At 41.4% G+C, this 19,813-nt stretch overlaps 3 protein-coding genes across 3 annotated transcripts; all 3 read right to left on the bottom strand.

Moving 5' to 3' along the window:
- Positions 1-2,611: 2,611 nt before the first annotated feature.
- On the bottom strand, positions 2,612-3,966 carry LOC127210600 (platelet factor 4). The gene is made up of 3 exons (XM_051170296.1): positions 3,759-3,966; positions 3,379-3,511; positions 2,612-3,257 (listed from the first exon to the last, which is right to left on the bottom strand). Exons 1-3 carry the CDS (start codon positions 3,853-3,855, stop codon positions 3,170-3,172), a joined length of 318 nt encoding a protein of 105 aa, XP_051026253.1. The 5' UTR covers positions 3,856-3,966; the 3' UTR covers positions 2,612-3,169.
- A 2,927-nt stretch (positions 3,967-6,893) lies between these two features.
- Positions 6,894-7,768, bottom strand: LOC127210512 (platelet basic protein-like). Its single transcript, XM_051170167.1, has 3 exons — positions 7,499-7,768; positions 7,122-7,257; positions 6,894-6,984 (listed from the first exon to the last, which is right to left on the bottom strand). The coding sequence occupies exons 1-3, from the start codon at positions 7,713-7,715 to the stop codon at positions 6,894-6,896; spliced, it is 444 nt and encodes a 147-aa protein (XP_051026124.1). The 5' UTR covers positions 7,716-7,768.
- Positions 7,769-14,325: 6,557 nt separating this feature from the next.
- On the bottom strand, positions 14,326-15,594 carry Cxcl6 (C-X-C motif chemokine ligand 6). Its single transcript, XM_051170325.1, has 4 exons — positions 15,370-15,594; positions 15,108-15,243; positions 14,837-14,920; positions 14,326-14,533 (listed from the first exon to the last, which is right to left on the bottom strand). Exons 1-4 carry the CDS (start codon positions 15,473-15,475, stop codon positions 14,473-14,475), a joined length of 387 nt encoding a protein of 128 aa, XP_051026282.1. The 5' UTR covers positions 15,476-15,594; the 3' UTR covers positions 14,326-14,472.
- Between the last annotated feature and the right edge of the window lie 4,219 nt (positions 15,595-19,813).

The raw sequence follows: 19,813 nt of genomic DNA, 5'->3' as shown, positions 1-19,813 counted from the left end.
TTCCTTTGACCACAAATGCTTGGACAATAGCACATATATTGATGGAACAATCCCCTTGTCATATTGCCTCAGAGAGGAAGATTATTTTAGTGTTGTTTGAACATGTCTCTCCACCCTGCTTCTATACTGGACACTTAATCCCCAGTGCAACAGACTGAGAGATCAGGGATTTCAGAGTTGATTGCACTATGAGGCCTGTGTCTACAAAGGGAACAATGCTGTTGTCACAGAAGTTCATCATAGCTGAGCTGGGTTCTTTCAGAAGGATGAGGTCAGAGTGGTCTTAGTCTGTCTCTGTCTCTTCCTCCTCCTCCTCCTCCTCCTCCTCCTCCTCCTCCTCCCCGTCCTCCTCTTGCTCTTTCCCCTCCTTCTCCTCCCTCTTCCTCTCCTCTTTCCTTTTCCTTCCAGAATGCTATGAGGCAGCAAGAAGACCCTCAGCAGGGGTGGCCCCTCAATCTAGATGAGGAAATCTCCAGAATTAGAAGCCAAATGCATTTCAGTTATTAGTAATTCTGTAGTATTTTATTACAGCAGCATGAGACGACTTAAACTTACTAAGTTAAAAGCTTGTCTCAACCCACCCTGGTTCTCTAGTAGAAAAATGGTTTAGCCTCACTGTCACAGTCATATAAAACCATGTGTGTTTCATAAACTGATAGAAAAGCATGTGATTTCATTATTTGAGTGTTTCAGTTATTACCAAGAGTGAAAAACATCACCAGTGTCTGTCGTATTAAACATCCCCCAAGCCCAGGCCAAGGAATTATCTGCACCAGGCTTTATGTTGAAATTTCAAGTTCAAAATATTTCCCTCTCTTGTCTAATTTCTATTATCTATAATGAACAAGAGCATACTATAGATGCATATCTTTAAACCCACCGAATCCTCCCCATACACCATGCATCACAGGGGAAGTTGTTTTTAACCACAAAAGCCTTAGAAGGGGGGGGGGAGTAAAGATTACAAAAACGAAGATCTGTAGAGAGCAACATATGCTTGTGTGGTTTTGTTTTGTCGATAGGGGACATGACTGTGGAGTGAAGGCCGAGTTTGTGGACATTATCTGCTGATTGCCTCCAACTGCCACTTTGGTTGCAAGGATGGAGGCTGGGGAGCTCAAGGACAGTTTAGATCTATCACTCCATAAGTGTTCAAAATGCAGGCCGTGGTTGTATACCTTGGGATTTTCCAGGTGGCAAAGTCCTCTTCCGATGATGCCCTTGCTGTTAAAGGAGCTACTTGAAAAGTTGCTCTAAGAATTCTCAGGTCAGGGTGACTCTGAAACGAAGATTCATAAAACCCCAGCACACCAGCACCAGCTGACACTGCAAAACTGGTTTGGTCCCTTTGACACACTGAGTCCTGTCTGTTAAGGGTGTTCCAGAGGTGGGAAGCAAAGGAAAAAAAAATGAACAGAAACAGACATTTCACCCTCCCCTCAATTCCAGTGACTTCTCTCATAAAGTTCACTTGATTTGAGGAACATTTGGTGTAACCATGACCTTCCCCGCCCCCGCCCCATTCAGAACTGCCCCACCAAATGCCTTACAACACTCACCTACCTGGAATGGTGTTCTCTCGGCAAGTGTTTTTCCGAACCCCAAGCCCTACTCCATAGATGAGGACATTAAGGCATAAGGGGAAAGTGACCGTGACAAACCTTTATGTGCCATGCCAAGGACTTTGGTTTTTGAACATTCTGTGAAGGTAAAGTGCCATGCTTGTATCTGTGTTTTGGAAAGATCATTTGGGTAACTGTGCTGAAAGTGGCGTCCAAAGCAAAAACCAATGAGAATTAATTGTGTGGTCACTGGTCCTTACTTTCCCCTTCGGATAGTTGTGCATCTTGGAAACGTATACGAACTATGACTATTTTCATTTACCCATCATTCTAGAGCTACCCAATTCCTTAATTGCACTATTTTCTCTTAGGAGTTTAAGCCTACCTCTCTGCACTGCCATATTAGGTTGAATCTGACACTCATGCTAGCTTGCATTCACTTATGAATGCTAGTATCTAGAGCTTCTTCCTGGGTCAATTAGATTTTGCCTTCCTGCCCATGAAGATAATTTGAGCAACACTCTCACCCCCAAGATTTTCTTACCCTATGAATGTTATTTTACATGATTAAAAAGGCTTCACAGTATATGAAGTTTATTGAGATAAAATCCTTATCCTAGATTATCCAATAGGGTTCTAAGAACTTGCAAAAGGTTTTATAAGGGACCAGAAGAGAAAGGAAGCAAGTGATACAAAACCAACATATACATGTCAATCACAGCATCTTTCTCCTTCCTCGGTGTCTGATAATTGTCTTCTGAAGTATGACTGTAAACCCATCTGGAACCTCTCCTGGTCCCTGTGGCTGCTTAGTGTATCATATTATGATGGGGTGTTAAAGAAAACTGGATTACAAATAAGGTTCTTCTGAAGCCAAGAATACTTTGGAAGGTCTACCTAAGACATCTACACGCTTAAAGGAACAGTGAGGTGTATGAACAAATCACAGTGGAACTGTAAGTTTGCCAGGTGAAGAACCTTACAGGCAATAACATGAGAACAAGAGCTGTTTTTAATATTTCCTTTTTTTTGAAATAAAAACATTCTTCAAGTACCAACAAATGGAAAGATGGTTTCATGTAATTTCTTGAAAGTATCAACATATTAGCATTATATGTTCACTCTAATTTCATTTTTGTTATTTTTATTATAAAATAGTATAAGTCTTAAGAAAGTTTGAATCAAAGTTTGATTTAGGTACTTATTTTTGAAAGCAACTTAGTAATGCTTAAGTCCCATTAATTGTTTTTGACAAAGTTAATTTAGAATATAACATTAAAATGTAATTATGGGGCAATGTAAATTGAGTAAAAATACATATATTCAATAGCTGGCATATAACCTATAATATCAAGCAATTTCAGTTTTACATCAAACCTTCCTTCAAGATATTTTTGCTTAATGTTCTGAAGATGTTTTCTTACATGTGATCTGTCAGCACTATTTTTGGCTCTGTTACAAAGGAACAGCTTGACTTTATGACAACTTGGTTCAATGCATTTATTTAAGTCTTGAAGGATAATATAACCAAAAGATTGCAGCTACATTAAAAGCAGACAAAACTCCAGCACCCCATGTAACATATTGCAGATTGAGGCAGCTAGTACCTAACTCTTCAGTAGTTTCTTGACTACTTTCTTATATAGGGATGCTTGCGGGTCCAGGCAAATTTTCCTCCCATTCTTCAGCGTAGCTCTGTTGAGGGTTGGGGGAGAAGGAACATACTTTTCAGAGCCTTGGTTGGAAGAAGGGAAGAGGCGGGAAGGAATGGGCCAAGGAGGAGAGGACAGGCCTGGGAGATGTGGGCAGGACTCACATGAGCTGGGGAACCGCGCAGTGGCGTCCAGCCCTGATCACCTCCAGGCTGGTGAAGTGCTTGGGGTGAATTCCAGAGGAGATGGTCTTCACGCAAATACAGCTAAGATCCCCATCGCTTTCTTCAGGACTAGCTGAGGGCAAAAGGAGGAGAAAGGGAGAATAGAGGAGGTAGTGGTGACCATATCCCCGGCCAGCTGTACTTCTGTACCTGTTCCACAGGCTTGGTTATAGCATCACCTCCCCCTCAGAAGGCAAGTGGGTGAAGCGCAATCGGAAACCCTATACAGTGTGACTAGCGTCATCAGAATTCACCTGTCCACCCCCTGAGTCCCCTGAACTGTCTCTCCTTACCCCTAGGATCCCTTCACCCTGGCTCACCGCTGGTCATGGCAACCACCGCTGGCAGAAACAACAGGCCCAGAAACAGCAGCTGGGGGCTGGGCCGGAGGCCTCGAAACATGGCAAGGGCACTCATGTTGAGAGGGTGCCGCTAGATCCGAGGACTAGCGCAGGGAAAGTGCAAGGCCAGTGGCTCCTGGAACCTTCCAGGCACTTTTTATCTTCATTGCCAGCCCAGCCCGGAAACCCAGGATACAGGATGAGGAACTGCTCTGCAAAAACAATGACATTTGGGGAACAGCAATTGGGCTCTGGCCAGCCAAGATTAAAGCAAAACAAGACAGGAAAAAAAAAAAAAAAAAAAAAAAAAGCTGAGGTTAGCTGTCTTGACTAGTAGCTGGCAGCAGGACCCACATTCCCAGTATGAGTGTATATGAACAATTACAGAGTTCGAAACAGGAGGACTTGAGTTTGGCAAAAGTTATACTGGATGTGATAGAGTTTTCTGCTATCACCGTACAGTTTTATAGAACATAGACCTCCAGCACCAATGTGCTGCCCTCTCAACTCCCAGTTGCATTGCCCAAACTGCTTTTGCTCTGCTGCCTTTCTTGCCTGCCGCTCTTCTGTTAACTACAGAGAGTGTGACTGCTGTGTGGTTAGAGATGTGTGGGTGGAAATTTATTTTCTGCCATTGAAAGGGTTAAAGTTGCTGTCTAGCAACGACCTCTGAACACTATCCCTCATGTGGAAGGATTCCCTAGCTTCTGGAAGCAAACTCCAGAGGCCCTCCCAACTGCCGTCCAGTCTATTGCATGAAGCAGAGTGTGGTGTCCTCAGTACTCTCTTTAGGAAAATCACTAAAATTACATTTAAATGCATTGCTCTGAGCCTAGCTATTTCTCTATTCAGCTCTACTCTGGATTAACACTGGATAAGAGAGCTTACTGGGACACTTGAAGATCTCTGTATTAATTTATGCCACAGACATTTATAATCATGTGGGTGGCCCTTTATCTGCCCCTCCTGGGTAGTAATTCTGTCAAGAATAATTCCTTGGGACATATGTTTCTGAACACTCAGCATCAATAGCAATGGCTACTGCAAAACATCCCATAATCCCTATGTGTTTAGGGAACTGAAACCCAAGGCTTCTGCTGGGTCAGCCACAAAAGGAATGGATAAGAGCATTTCAATCTGTACAGCCTTGGCCAAAGACTTCAATAGAAATGTCAGTCAAGGCAGCCTTTCTCTGCATTTAAAGAAAGCAATCCAGTTCTAGGTACACAACAGTGAAAGATAACACTCATCTCAAGAAGAGTAAGCCTAGTGCAAACCCTGCCATGTTAAGATCCAATCTTCCTAGCTCTCATTGGGAGACCATCTGACATAAGCACGAGATGCTACAGACGTTTTTAATAATTGGAGCAAAGCTAATAAAATTTATTAAGGTCTGGTGGTAAAGAGACAGGAAAGGAGACCCCTTACCATGTAGAGTTTGAGTGAACTACATGTTTAGCATGTAAGTGTGCCACAATGTCCATATACAGGTTGGAGTATGTGAAATTATTTTTTCCCACATGACCAGTGTACAGTAAGAGAGTTCCACATCGTGTAGTATCTTGTGTGCCAATAACATGCTGTGATGTGTAATGTAGTCTTCTTACGGAAGGAGGAATCTACGACAGGGTCATGCTCTGGTGGTTAAAGAGCAGGATTTCAGATATTCACCCTGATCGTTTTCTTTTCTAAGATACGTTTCTTTTGCCTCTGTTGGGAATTGAACCCAGGATCTCTTGCCTGCTGGGTAAGCACTCTACCACTGTGCTACATTCCCAACCCAAGGCAAGTCTCATGATTTCTTAAACTTCAAGCTTCCTCCCTTTCTGTAACATGGGGAATGCTAGCAGTTCTGCTAATAGCCAAGTCCTAATGATTATATGTGGGCTATTGTGTGACATATAGTATTCAAAGCATTCTGAATTCAATTCTTTTCATTATCACATCAACTCTATTAAACAAGCAAGAGATCATTCCCATCTTAGAGATCAGGAAACTTAAATGACAGGAAAAAAAATCTTCAACCTGGCTCCAGAGGGTGGACTTATAACCAGATAACAGGGACCTAACCTGGCAAGATTATTTACCAAATACATGTAGAACACTTAATATGCCTAGCATTTTTAAAGTCATAGATTCTTGCTAGTGCATGACATTAAAGTGGCACCAATCATCAACTTAGTGACTTTACCTATGTTGTGAAATACCATGTTTTTAGTTAGAAGCCTAGGAATGTAGCCCAGTGACAGAACACTTGCCTGGCACACATGATGTCCCAAGTTCATCCCAAGAAAGAGAATGTAGTAGAACATTTAACAGCAGGTAAGACTGATCACATTTCCTCATTGCAGACAGTAGTGAAGGTTAAAACAAAACAAAAAAAAATGTGCTGATCCCTTTTTTCATCTCACACTTTTGGTGCTACTTATGTTAAACATATTTGTTATAAAGTAAATGACCACTGCTTACAGAAATTGCTTTCATGACTTTATTGTGTTCAGCTTGAAGGTTAAAACAGATGTTACAGAGGTTGTTTGGAAACAAGGCATGCTAGGACTAAGACACTGGAAAAACTCAGTTATCTACTGAGCAGGAATGCTCTTCTTGGCTCTAAGCAATTTCTATTACCATTGATCACTGCGAAATTTGCCAATATATATGTATATAACAATACTCAATGAAAAAAAGCAGCCAGGGATTTGAAAACCGAGTGGGGGGGGGGGTTGTGTGTGGAAGAAAGGGTTTGGAGGGAGGAGAGAGAAGGGGTAAAACTAAAGGAATAATTCAAAAATATAGAAAGAAAACATGATACAATGTGTTTGGAAAGAAAATTTCAAATAAAAAATGCAAAATACAGCACAATGTTTAGCCAAGAACTGCAGAAATAAACCGGAAATTGCATGTGACAACTTGGTTTGCTCGTTCTCATCTCCTTTGTGCCGTTCTTTAACACACCTTCCCAGAAGGCAATGGGATTTCTGAAACTGAATGAAAGTGTGCCCCAATTTCAAAGTGGAAAATCACTCTAGAAAGTTCAGACTTCAATCCCCTCCCCCCCCCCCACTCCTGCATCCTAAAATGGTTTGACAGGAAGTCTACAGATGAAGCTGCAGGTCAAGAGCCTTCCAATATTTGTATGACCAATCTCCTGATCATAGAAGAATTTGGGTCCAGGCATCTTTTCTTCCCATCGTTCATTGTGGCTCTGCAATGGAGAAAATTATTACCTGTGTATAACGGCTTCTCTGTCAGAAAAGATCAATGAAGAGGGGAGGAAGAGTATAGGAAAATAGGAGGAGGATTCCCTTATGGCAATAACAGAACAAAGAATCCAGCACTTACATCACTTGCACCCTCTCACAATTATCTCCTGGCCTCAACATATTCACAGAGGAGACATTTTTGCGTGGGACATTAGTCTCTAAATTCAGACATTTGCAGCATGATTCAACACATGGGTCCATGTCGTCGTCGTCAGCTACATTGGAGCACAAGATTTATTTAGTGATTATATATCATTTCCTCTCCCTTTCCTAACTTGTAAGTTGAAGGCAACTGTCCCTCTCTCACACAGACATTGTGACTATGCCCTGTAAACTTTTAATGATGAGGCTAGCAGATTGTCTTCCACATATGAAATGTCCATAAGTATGTCTTTGGATTCTTAGTCATTACATCCTCCAAATGCAGAGACACTAATACAGTCACTTTGTCCACACCTTCCCCCGCCCACCACCACCACCACCACAAGACTGTCAGACACAAGCTGAAGGGAAGCAGCCTCCCACACTCATCTTTCCCTAAGTTTCTCTTACATTGTCCAATTGCAATGGGAGTCAGCCCAATGAGAAGCAGGATCAGTAGCGGCAACAGCCATAGGCTGTAAAGCGGGCTGGCCTCTCTGCAGGAGGATGCAGGTCTACGTCTGAAGCTCATCGTGGCGAAGAGTGAACGAGAATGGCTTCCAGGACCAGGAGACTCAATGTGGGGATGAGCTGCTGCCTAGAACACTGCTGCTGCACGGCTTTATATGTCTCCAGACCTCTTGTTACACCACTGAAAGAAGTGGGGAAGGGGGAAGTGTGTATAATGTGGTTATGTAACCGTAAGATGATGGTCAAGTTATGTCCAACCCACATCCACCAGACAGGTTAAAAATCCTGCAGAGTTAGCTCCCAGTTGTGTGCCATATCAGTCACATTCCTACTGTCACTCCCAGCATCTGACTCTTACAGACGTTTGAGCACCCGACTTAGAGGTAAGACCTAGGCCAACGCACTCTAAGCACTTGCTCTGTGTGAGCAGGTAGTCATGGCCATGCCTTTCCTACAGTGCAGTTTGGGGTTTAATAGACACCATGTATACTTTCAGTCATGGCCCATAGTCCATGGGAAGGAGCTGTAATTCTCTTACCAAATGACAAAGAAAGATCCAGTTCTGGTTCTTATACATGTCAGAAATTGCCAGGCATGTGGAATGCAAATAGGGGTCCCTTGCTCTAAAGGATTTTCTTTGAGCTTGAGTTTATGGGCTTCTTTCTGTCTTCACTCAGAAGACCTTTTTCAAGTTCATCCAAGTGGTATAAATACACACATTGTCCTTCACGTAATGAACTGCTTGTTTCTACTGTATGAGTGTGCGTGAATATCAAGGTCAACATGTTGGTTCTCTCCTTTATTTTTAATGGAATGTTCATACTCTATAGATATATGAAAATTAAATGTGTTCTTTCTCTTCATAGTTACTCCATACTACGGCTTTTAATGGGTAGTCATCAGGAACTACCACTGCCAAATAGAAATTTGGCATTTCTATTCTATCTGTATTTATATGTATGTGTATACAGTTATGGAGACACACATTAAATGCATATTCACAGGAAGATCTTTCAGCACAAAGGAATGATTCTATAGGGGTCATTATATAATTTGCTCATCTTCCAAAACTGAGTGAAGTATAAAGAATTTAATATTATTCATATTCTTTCATTTTTCTGGCCAACAAAAAGAAACTCTCCTTATGGTTAACAATATGTATTGGTTTCACTGTACATTTTTCTCCATTTTTAACACTACTTAAACTTCTTTCCACATTCAATTGGTAATATCTCTCTAATTCTTTGAGGGGAGCTATATAGAGTATCTTCTCAGATGCAAGACAGTTGCTGATTGTAGACTGACCTTAAACTCACTACATAAGAGTGGTTCTCAACCTGTGGATTGCAACCTTTTGAAGATCAACTAACCCTTTCACAGGGGTTACATATCAGACATCCTACATATTACATACTTACAGTATGATGAATAATAGTGGCAAAATTACAGTTATGAAGTAGCAATAAAAATATGGTTGGGGGACACCACACATGAGGACCAGTATTTAAAGGGTCCTGGCAGTAGGAAGGTTGAGAACCGCTGCTGTGTACCTAGGATAGCCTTGAACTCATAATCCTTCTTTGCCTCCCAGTAGCTAAGACTGCAAGCATGTATCATGATAATCTGCTTTAAGTTAATCAATAAATGTATTCTGTCACACAAAAAAGGGACATTTTCAACAAGGTTCATGAGAAGGTTCAACAAATTAATTGTCATGTGAATCTTACAGGCCTTATTATTCAGCCTTGAGATAAAACATCTATTTTGTAGTTTCTGTTTATTCAGGAAATATTAAACAACTATTTGTGTTAGACATTACAAAATTCTTGTGTGACTTATTCACTTAATGTTTCTTTTTTTAAGAAAGAACTAAAATGTTTGCCCAAGGCATTGGGATTTAAAGCATACTCTGTACTCACTACTAGGACTATTATGGCTAATTGCTAGGCCTATCATTTGTATTCTGTTTCCATGGTAAAAATAAAATATAGAAAACAATGGTGATTCATTGTGAAATGTGTAAAAATATTTTATAGCAGCTATTCAACTTAAAGCAGCTAGTTTGTATAAAATTATAATTTTTATAAATACTAGAAAAATGAATAGATAACAGAGGCTTTTAGCTTTAAAATAACTTTATGGCTTTTTATTAAACTTTCATTGCCACGCTCATTTTTAAAAATGTGTGGTAAGTTATTTTATCTATTTTCCTCTTAAGCCACCTTATAAATAGCAATCACTCAGGAAACAAGTGAGTTTCTACAGACCAAAATAAAAACCTATCTGTTAGCTATTTTTAATGGATACTGCAAGTTCATCTATTCATTTAAATAATAGCACATTTAGCTCTGCTAGACACAGAGCTTTCTGAGTATTGAGAAAATAAACAACCACCTGAAAATCAGGTCTAAAAGCAACTGGCACAGAAGATGCTAAGGTTAGTAAAATCCTCCATTTCTCAAAAGTCCTTAGTACGTTGAGATAGGAGGCAGCGAGAGGTTTTCTTTGAGAGTTGGAAGCAAATGTTTTCTGCTTAGTGTTGAGCTGATGGAAACTGTGGGAGTCTCAGTGGCACTCAAGCTCACGATAGCTGAGGGTTCTCCTTTCTGGGCAGAGGAAAATGCAGATGAGCAGGGTGAAGTATCCCTGCTCATTAAAAGCCATAGTATGGTGTAACTGTGAAGAGAAAGAACACATTTAATTTTCATATATCTACAGAGTATGACTATTCCGTTAAAAATAAAAGAGAGAACAAAGATGTTGACCTTGATATTCACGCACACTCATACAGTAGAAACAAGCAGTTCATTACGTGAAGGACAATGTGTGTATTTACACCACTTGGATGAACTTGAAAAAGGTCTTCTGAGTGAAGACAGAAAGAAGCCCATAAACTCAAGTTCAAAGCAAATTCTTTAGAGCAAGGGACCCCTATTTGCATTCCACATGCCTGGCAATTTCTGACACGTATAAGAACCAGAACTGGATCTTTCTTTGTCATTTGGTAAGAGAATTACAGCTCCTTCCCATGGACTACGGGCCATGACTGAAAGTATACATGGTGTCTATTAAGCCCCAAACTGCAACCCAGGAGCACTGCTACGTCTTCTGGGCCTGAGAAAATGTATTTTCACTAGCTGCATTTGTTGAGCATCAAATGCATGAACAAGACTGATGTTTGCTGCAGGGTCATTGTTTGAGGATATTGTAATCTGGGTGTTTCAGAACCTGAGAACCCATATTTACCCGTTAGCACTAATTTTTTTTTTAACCTGTATGCCAAGTTCACTCTTAGTTTAGTGGCTCGAAATAATCCTTCTTCTTTTGAAAGTTTAGTGTTGTCCCTTCCCCTGTGCTTCCTTTGGTAGTGATGGGCCTGGTTAACCAGCCACAAACATGGCTGAAAACTCAAAATGGCTGCCTCTGCTTGGGAGCTGACCGTTGTTGGCTGCTGGGATTTCTTCCTACCATGATCCTCTCTTTCTTCTTCCCTTCCCCTCACTCTACTCTGTGCCTTGCTCCTCTCAAGAAAACCATAGTTTTATGCTGATGAGACTGTTCAACGGATAAAAAGCAGTGACCCCGAAGTCTGATAACCCACATTTGATCCCTAGAATCCATGTGGCAGAAGGAGACGCCAAATCTCCCAAGTTGTCTTCTTACCTCCATACATGGACATGTGTGCCTATTCTCAGAAAAGAAAACCATTGCTCCATTGGAAAACACTGCATTCTCTATTAAAAAAAAAAAAAAAGAGCTCAAGAGGTTGATTACTTCATCACAATAATCCCCAAGCCACAAAGATCCTGCACAACATCTGGTCTGCTGAGTAATGACATTTAATTGATGAATAGTTATAGGCAGACCAATTGGTTATACATTTGATAATGCTGCTAGACAACAGACAGGAGAGGTTATATAGAGAATATAGATAGACCTTTCTCAAGCCTTCTAAATTTAGAAACAAATTCTTAGGGTCCTAAAAATCACTCAAGTATAGAAACATGCCAGATCAGATATGTAGTCAATAGTTTGCTTCTCTTCCTTGGTTTAGTCACAGAGGCATCTATAACTCCCCAGGTGCTCATTCTATGTGGTAAATTTCTCATTCTGTGACATCCAGGAAGGATTTTCAAGTCAAGTGTGTGAGAGTTTACCCACAAAAATTCTTTTCCTTATGCAAGCATTAAAGACAATGCTAGAAATACAAAACCACTAGCCATATTTTACCATAAATCTGTCATACCTTCGGGAATTAAATGTGTCACGCCCAGAGGCAAGCAGAAAGTCTGGCATAATGAATGAAGGATGTTATAAACTGAAAATTGTCTGAGCCAAGGCGGGTAAGTAGATTTAATTTTAACCAACCACATATTTAAGGCCTAGTGATCTCATGGGTATGGGAAAGTTTCAGATAGACAAGAGAGTGAAACAGTACTTAGAGTCAGTGTGAGAAATCCTTAGAAGATGAGTGTTAGGTTAATTTCTCCCAGATGTTTTCAAGTGGAAGAATCAACTGGTAACGGCAGATACGGTGGAAACCGCTGTCACAAGAGGCTTCTGTATAGACTACACCTTGGTATTGAGATGCTATGGGCTGGGAGCTTTTCTGTAGACAAGGAGAAAAGAACCAGGTTAACCAACACTTTTTAAGAACCAGGTTGCTGACTTTAGGACAGTAGCCGACTGCTTGAGTCAGTCTGTGCCACACACATCAGGGATACAGAGATGGGTAGATTATGCTGGCTGCTTGGAGAGAGTTCCTTGTAGACTAGGATGGAGAACCCCATATTTTAAAAAAAATGTAACATTTGTTGTAATTCAGTCATCTGGTGTCTGAAAAACACTGAGAAGAATGGCAAGAAAATATATCATGAAAGAGGAAAAATGGTAAAGGATGAATAAATCTGATCTTGTGGGGGTCGGGGAAGGAGCAAGGCCCTTGCAAGGTGAGCCATGGCAAATGAAACAGAATGAGCCTGGCTAGAGTACCAAATATCCAGCAGAAGAGGCTGTGAGCGAGATGTAAAGTTTGAGAAGAAAGAGCATGAGGTGAGACACAGCCTTCCTTGCTGGACTTTCGTAACTTTTACTTTCTGTCTAGGAAACATGGAGTATGCTAATTAGCACTGTGTCACTGGAACAAAGTCTTCTATGGTGAACCTTAAAAGGGCAAAAGGAGGGAAGGTCTGTCTTGGCTCGCAGTTTTGAAGGCTTGAGGTTTGGTATTGAGTCTTAGTGCTTTATCCCTGACAGGTGTGCAAGGTGGAGGGCACAAGGCATTGCCACCAATGGGGGAGTGTGAGAGAAAGAAGAAAATGGTGGCCTGGGGTCACCACATCCCCTTGAAAAGCATGTCCTTTATGATCTAAATCCTTCATCTGGGCCCCACCTCCCAGAGTTTCCCCTGCCTCCCAAGGCAGCAGGCTGGGGCCTCAGCATTTAGTGCACAAGTCTCTCGAACTCACTTGATAATTGAACTAGAGAAAAGAGCTAGTCAGGGATTTAAGATGGGGAAGTCTTGTCATGTTTGTGTTTTCTGAGGCCCCCAGAAGCTACTAATGTCCTGAAGAAGTAGCCAAAAGGGGATGAATGTAGAGGTGGAGCAAAGAGTTAGGGGAATTGGGGGCCTTTCTGGAAGCCAGAGAATCGTGGAGTTAACTTGTGAATAATTGTTGTGGAATTCGGGATAATAAAATTCACCATCATAAGAAATCAGAAACAACTTGAACGAAATTTAGAGATACTTTATTTTTTCTCAAAAAAAAGTGATATAAACAAATGAGACACTTTAAAACATACACTCTTAAAATAATGGCTGTGATGCATACATCAATTTCCTTATAGCAAAGCAGTCAAAGTCTTCAAAAAGATGCAGTATAGACATCTAAATGCCTCAGCAATGCAACATATGTTTGGAGGTGGCGAACTGATGTATTCATATTCAAACATGTTAAGTATGTTTTCAAAACTCTAAGAGTATAGATATTTGTTAAAGTTTCTCTCACTCGAAATACCTTGTAAATATGTTTTTTATGAAAGCTGGGTACCTGCTTCGTACCTTCTTCATCTACCTACAATATGTACTTAGTGACCCAAATAGTAATTCTAGTAAACTAGTTAATAAATAGCATACAGATGGATGGGTAAGTCATGACATTATGCCATACGAAGAAGACATCAAATGTCTAAAATTATAAGATGAGAACACATCAATCCTTCTAGAATCCACACCCTTAGGAATTCTAAATAAGGAAACGCATTCTATACATGTTTTTGCATGGCACATCAGCATTCTAATATCATAAAAGTTACATGCCACCCTGGGCTCAGATGTAAGGGAGCTCCTCAGCACACCCAAGAAACAACAGTAAAAGAGTTCCCATTTCATGAGAAAGAGGATGCGGGTGTCCCCATCAACAGCTTCTAACAGAACTTCATTGGTTTGTTAAATCCACAGCCTTATCAAGAACACTACAAGGCACAGACACACACGCATGCATGCACGCACACACGCACGCACACACACATTTTCTGGAGACAGTGCAATGGCCGCCTTCCATTCAAGGCAGTTCGAAAGGTTAACAACCAATGACTTTTAACTTACAACTACAATGCCACGATTTCCGTTAGTGGAACAGATAGTAGAAAAGAGTAGGCTATGGTTTGCTAAAATGCACTGATAAGATGAGCTGAAAGCTTCGAGAACAGCGGTTTCCCTTTCCTCTTCAAAGCAGGGAGCTCACGAATAAAATTAATGTGGAGGGGTCAGCCCTTTCTTCTTGTCTTCATTGGGGACATACTCCTCAGAAATGTTTTTATTGGCTTCTGGGCGGTCTTTCCAGTGCAAGTCCATTCCTCTTAGTTTTCTTATTTCCACTGTTGAGAAAAAAATTATATCAGTAACTAAAATTCCTCCCTGTAGCCCAACACACACACACACACACACACACACACACACACACACACACACACACACACACACACCAGTACTGTGTTCCGGGCTTTATTGTTCAAATATGTGGAATTTGTAATAAAGACTTCCCGCAGAACATCTTTCCTTCTGAATCTTTTTATGCTAACCCCAGTGGTACTCGAATCTCAAATCATGTAGGGAGAATAAAGACCTTGCCAATCTGCAGAGACTACTAAGAAACCCCAAACACCAAGGAAGCAAAGTACCTTTCCAATATTTTCTGAATGATTTTCTTTATCAAAGGAGCTTCTGGATCCAGACATACCTCCTTCTGGTTCTTCAGTTTAGCTCTGTGAGAGGGCAGGGGCGGGGGGTGGGGGGCGGGCGTGGGGAAAGAGGATGCACAGGTGAGCCACAGTGACTGAAGACCTACCGATGTGGGAGCGAGGGAGGGGGCGTGGGGGGGGGGGCGGGAAGGCCCGAGTACTTCCCTCTCTCCCAAGACCACCTGCTTCCCAGACCAGTATCAAAACTCACATGACTTCCACCTTGGGGCACTGTGGACCCGCCGGGATCACCTCCAAGTTCATGATCATTTTGGGATTAATTCTTGAAGTTACTGATAAGCAGACACAACGCAGCTCTATTGCCGCAAAGGCGGAGGAAGGACCAGCTGTAAAAGAGACGTGGTTATAGGAGGGTGCTGGGACGGTCCTTTCCCCGCTCCTGGGACCAGGTGACTGGGGTGGCCCGCTGGGATGTGTCAAGCACCCTGCCTCCGCGGGTGCTGCACTCCTACCTTCAGCTAAACGCTGTGGCAGTGTGAGCAGCAACAGAAACGCCAGCAGCTGCAGAGAGCACGAACGGCCAGGGATGGAGGTGGAGCAGCGGGACAGGAGCCTCATTGCGGACAAGATCTTAGACCAGGGAGCACAGATTCCGGATATGCTGGAGGAGGTGTGGAGATGCGAGGCTCTAGAGCACTGCTGTGTTCTGAAACCCGCTGCGCCCCTTTTATCTGAGCCTGTCTCTTCTTCTTTAAGGCAGGAAATTTGGAGATGCTGAGGGAAATTCCCTCGACTGGGAGCTGAGGAGAGGGGGGCTCAGAGGCTGGGCTACGGGATGGGGAGGAGAATTGGCCACTTGCCAAATCAGGGGAGAATGTTGTAGTCCCTCCCCAGAAGCAGAAGGCTGCTGCTCCTGCCAGAAACATGCTTTGGGGACCTCTCTTCTTCCTGTGTCAGGGCTAGGTAAAGCCAGCTTTCACAGCGAGGATAGACCTCTGCAGATAACCTTTCTTTCCCTGTAAGAAGACTGGAGCCAAAGGAGTGAGTTTTGACTTTAGAAAACCTTCTGTGGGTCTGTAACTGCAAACACTACTGTTGCCTCTGGGGAGATGGCTCAGAAGTTAAGAGATCTGGTTGCTCTTTCAGAGGACCAGTGTTTGGACCCAGGACCTCACACTGGCTCATAAACTGCTCTAGCTCCAGTTGCAGGGGACCCCACGTCTTCTACTGGCCTCTATAGGGCACCTGCACTGCACCCACTGGGTGCACATACAAGCAAATAGACATACCCATAAATAAAAATAAATTTAAAATGTGTGCTTTAAAAAAATGAAGACTATTTTTATTCAGGAAATGTAATCCCTAGCTAGAACTGAACTAAATTTTTTTTAAGTAAATAAATTTTTCCTCTCCTTGCACATGGGTTTCTTAATGATTCTTTGGGATTCTACCAGCTTTGGAAGCCAAGAAAATATAATGAAACTGCCTTTACTTCCACTTAAACCGGTGGCAGGAATGACCCTTCAAAATAAAAGCTGCTTACTGGAAGTCCTATGTCTGTAATTTAGTGTGTGTGTGTGTGTGTGTGTGTGTGTGTGTGTGTATGCATGTGTGTGAGAGTGTGTGTGAAAGAGTATGTGTGTGAGTGTGTGTCTGAGTGTGTGTATGTGTGTGTGAGTGTGTGTGTGTGTTTTGTGTCTCCAGTTGGCTTAATAAACAAAATCTTCACAGATCACCCAAGAAATTGCTTTAGAAGGATGACAAATACTTTGCATCTGGCAGTTCCCTTTGCTGTTCAGTGAGGAGTGGTTGTGTTCTCTGTGAATAAGCAGGCTGCAGACTGAAGCAGTGCCAGGAGCTCCTGGTTGTGCCTTCTGATGTGGCTTCTCTGCCAGGTGTGGATCTGACACAGTTTGTAGAAGCTAAGGGAGGCTGACTGCAATTGAGAGACATATCTGTGAGTTTGGTCCATGGATTTTGAATCAATTTGCCAGCAAAATGGCATCCATTCTGACTCCCTCCAAGCAACTTCTTGGAGTAGGGAGGGAGCTTCCCCTGGAGGCTTCCGGGAGTTTTCAGCTGATCAGTGGAAGTTAAAGATGCTCTGGGGCCTGGAGAGACCTCCTGATGATGAAGGATGAGATGATTCCTAGTAACTAAAGGTCTTTGCACTAGGGCAGTCATGGCTATGACAGTAAGTGGTACATTGGCTTTCTTTTATGGAGATTTAACCAGATCTCCTCTGGAGAGTTCTCAAACCCTGTGGTCTTATAGCAGGCTGGCAGAGCAAGTCTGTAACTATGATAGGTAGAAGCATACAGTCTTGGAAGGAAATTGTTTTACTTGTCCCCTGCAACCATGAGAAATTCCGCCAACTCCACTCATCTTTTTTGGAGTAATGACACCTCCATTGCTGAGCAGGAAGTTGTCTTAGACTTTTGAGCTTACGTTCTGGAAGGACGTTCAGTCTGGTTGAAGGAAGTTGGGAGGTTTGGCGATGATATTGTGAGTAGCTAATGGGAAGTTCTGAGTCCACCAGCTTCCTGATACCATCAACATCAGACCTGACTCAACAAATATAATCCTTCATCAGCTGGGGAGTGGCACTCTGTAGCAAGCAGCCCATAGATTTATTAAATTGGCCATATAGAGATTAGAATATATCTGCAGACAAAAGATAAGCTTAATTTCAAAACTTTTTTTAAAACCGACTATAAAGGCATTGAGCAATTAAACAACCACATAGAATAAACCACATTATGGAAAATACAGTTTAGTGACATAAGCTATTGAGTATTTAGTGTGTGTATGTATACATGTGCACACACACATGCATACTCAGGTTAGCTCCAAACTTTTGTCACAAAGTTATAAGACTGGATGAATGCCACAAAATGAGGGTATCAATCCCTTTTAGCACTGTTATAGATGTGAGTTTCTCACCCGGTTTGCACTCTGACTCCATTTGTCGTGGATTACTTACAAAACAGAGGGAGCAAAAAATATGCCTGTATCTGGCAATCTAGTAATAGAAATTCCAGTCTACAAGGAGGCTGTTGGGTTGCACAATTTAATCAGGAAGCAGTATGTAACCTAACCCAGCCTCGCACTGAAATTGTTCTGATGCACTGCCATGCCTGGCTCCTCTGTAAGCATCTCTGACATTGGCTTATGTAAGGACAAGTTAGAATGTGGGTGCTCCAAAAACTCTTTGAGTTTGAGAATGACAGCATTAATACTCAACAAGTACAAAGCACTTTAAAAATAATTACTTCTGTGTCGCCAATTTAAAGTGAAGTCAGTTGTCTTAAGTGCACTGCATTCAAGTAGAAGAAAGCTGTGTTAGTTATTCCCAACAATAGTAAGAGGATCAATAAATCTATTGTCACCCTTATAGCTCCAAGTGTTTTCTTTTCTAACCTAATTTTATTTTTAATGCCACAGTTATTTAATATGGGTGAAAGCATTTGAAATGGCTTGCACCATTCAAACCACGTTCCTGAGCATTCTTTCCTGAACCTCACACTGATTCTTTAAGACAAACGAGAGAAACTTTCTTCACTCTTAATTAGCTACAGATATCAAGGGCAGTAAAAGAATTAAATGCAGAATTAGAAGCTGAGCCACCTAGCAAATCTGTTACCAGAATGTTTTAATGGTTTCCAGGTTCCAAACTGCTTTGTTCATAGCTGTTGGTACACAAGCCCCAAGGGCTCTCTGCAATCTGGTAAACCACTTTATTGCATTGCTGAATGGTATATTTGTAACTACTGAATTCCTTAGTCTATCTATGCTTGTCTTTGAAGGCCTCAATAATCTCAAACGTTGCAAAGACTTCCAAGTAACATGAAACATTCCCCCTTTTAAGGCCAATGGAAATTGTTATGTGCAATGAAAAGGCTCTTCTGACAAAGCTATTAGCAGACCTTCTCTTTTATCTTTAGTCATTGAACACCTGATATTCTGACTATAACTACATCATGAAACAGAATTTATAATCCTTCATTAATGTCCACTGTGTATCCTACAATCAAAGTTGATGCTTTTTATTCCTCCAATAACCTGTCAGAAGTTTCAAGTTCACTACTGAGTGGTCTGTGAGAATCTAATGATTTGGAATGGGGGTCGTTTTTTACTTTACAGTGTTCTGAACTCTTACAGTAGACCTTAACATTAAACAAAAAAGGATCAGACAGCTGCATGTTCTTAACCCACCTACTTTTAGAACTCACTTTTGTTGGAAATTATTTCTTTCTTATTCCTAAATAAAACTCAAGTGATAATTTTCATTCTTTATACTCTGAACTATTCAACCCAGACTATGAGAGCCAAGAAAACCCTTGATACTAAAGAAAGGAAAATTGTATAACTAAAATATAGATCATGTTACCTACTTCCTGTGACCTTAAGGCTGCTGGAGAAACACAGCAAAGATGAAAACCTAATTAAGTTACACTGTGTAGGTTGTCAACCTTATGACACGTTTCCTCTAAAATGCTTCCTCCCAGCCATCAATGTGGCTTCAAACTGTGACTAAAGATATGATCTAGGCCCTTTTACTTACATTGCTAAATTTCTATTTTCCTTTCTATTCACTAGTTTTTATGTGGTATTTACAAAATACTGAGTTAGTGTAGTGGTTAAGGATAGCAATACATCAAAATGAGGAAGAAAGTAAGCAGTTGTGGAAGAGTCACTTCCTTATACACAGAAGGGAAAAGCAGCAGCGATCAGGTTAACTTTGCAATGTCAGTAGATCTGTCTTCCTCCCTCCATATTGATTTGGCTACCAGTGAAGAGGCCATATAACTTGGGGAATAAATTTGTTTCAAAATTTCTTCAACTTTAATGTAAATGTCAGGAATGTTTTCCTTTTCCTCCTCCTCCTCCTCTTCCTCTTCTTCTTCTTATGTCCATTATCTATCTTTTCTTGTAGCCCATTTCTGATTAATTTTA

The sequence above is a fragment of the Acomys russatus genome, chromosome 28 (assembly GCF_903995435.1).
Source record: "Acomys russatus chromosome 28, mAcoRus1.1, whole genome shotgun sequence".
NCBI classification, from domain to species: domain Eukaryota; kingdom Metazoa; phylum Chordata; class Mammalia; order Rodentia; family Muridae; genus Acomys; species Acomys russatus.
Note: the sequence above shows the minus strand (reverse complement) of the source record. Positions and strands in the feature narration are given on the sequence as shown.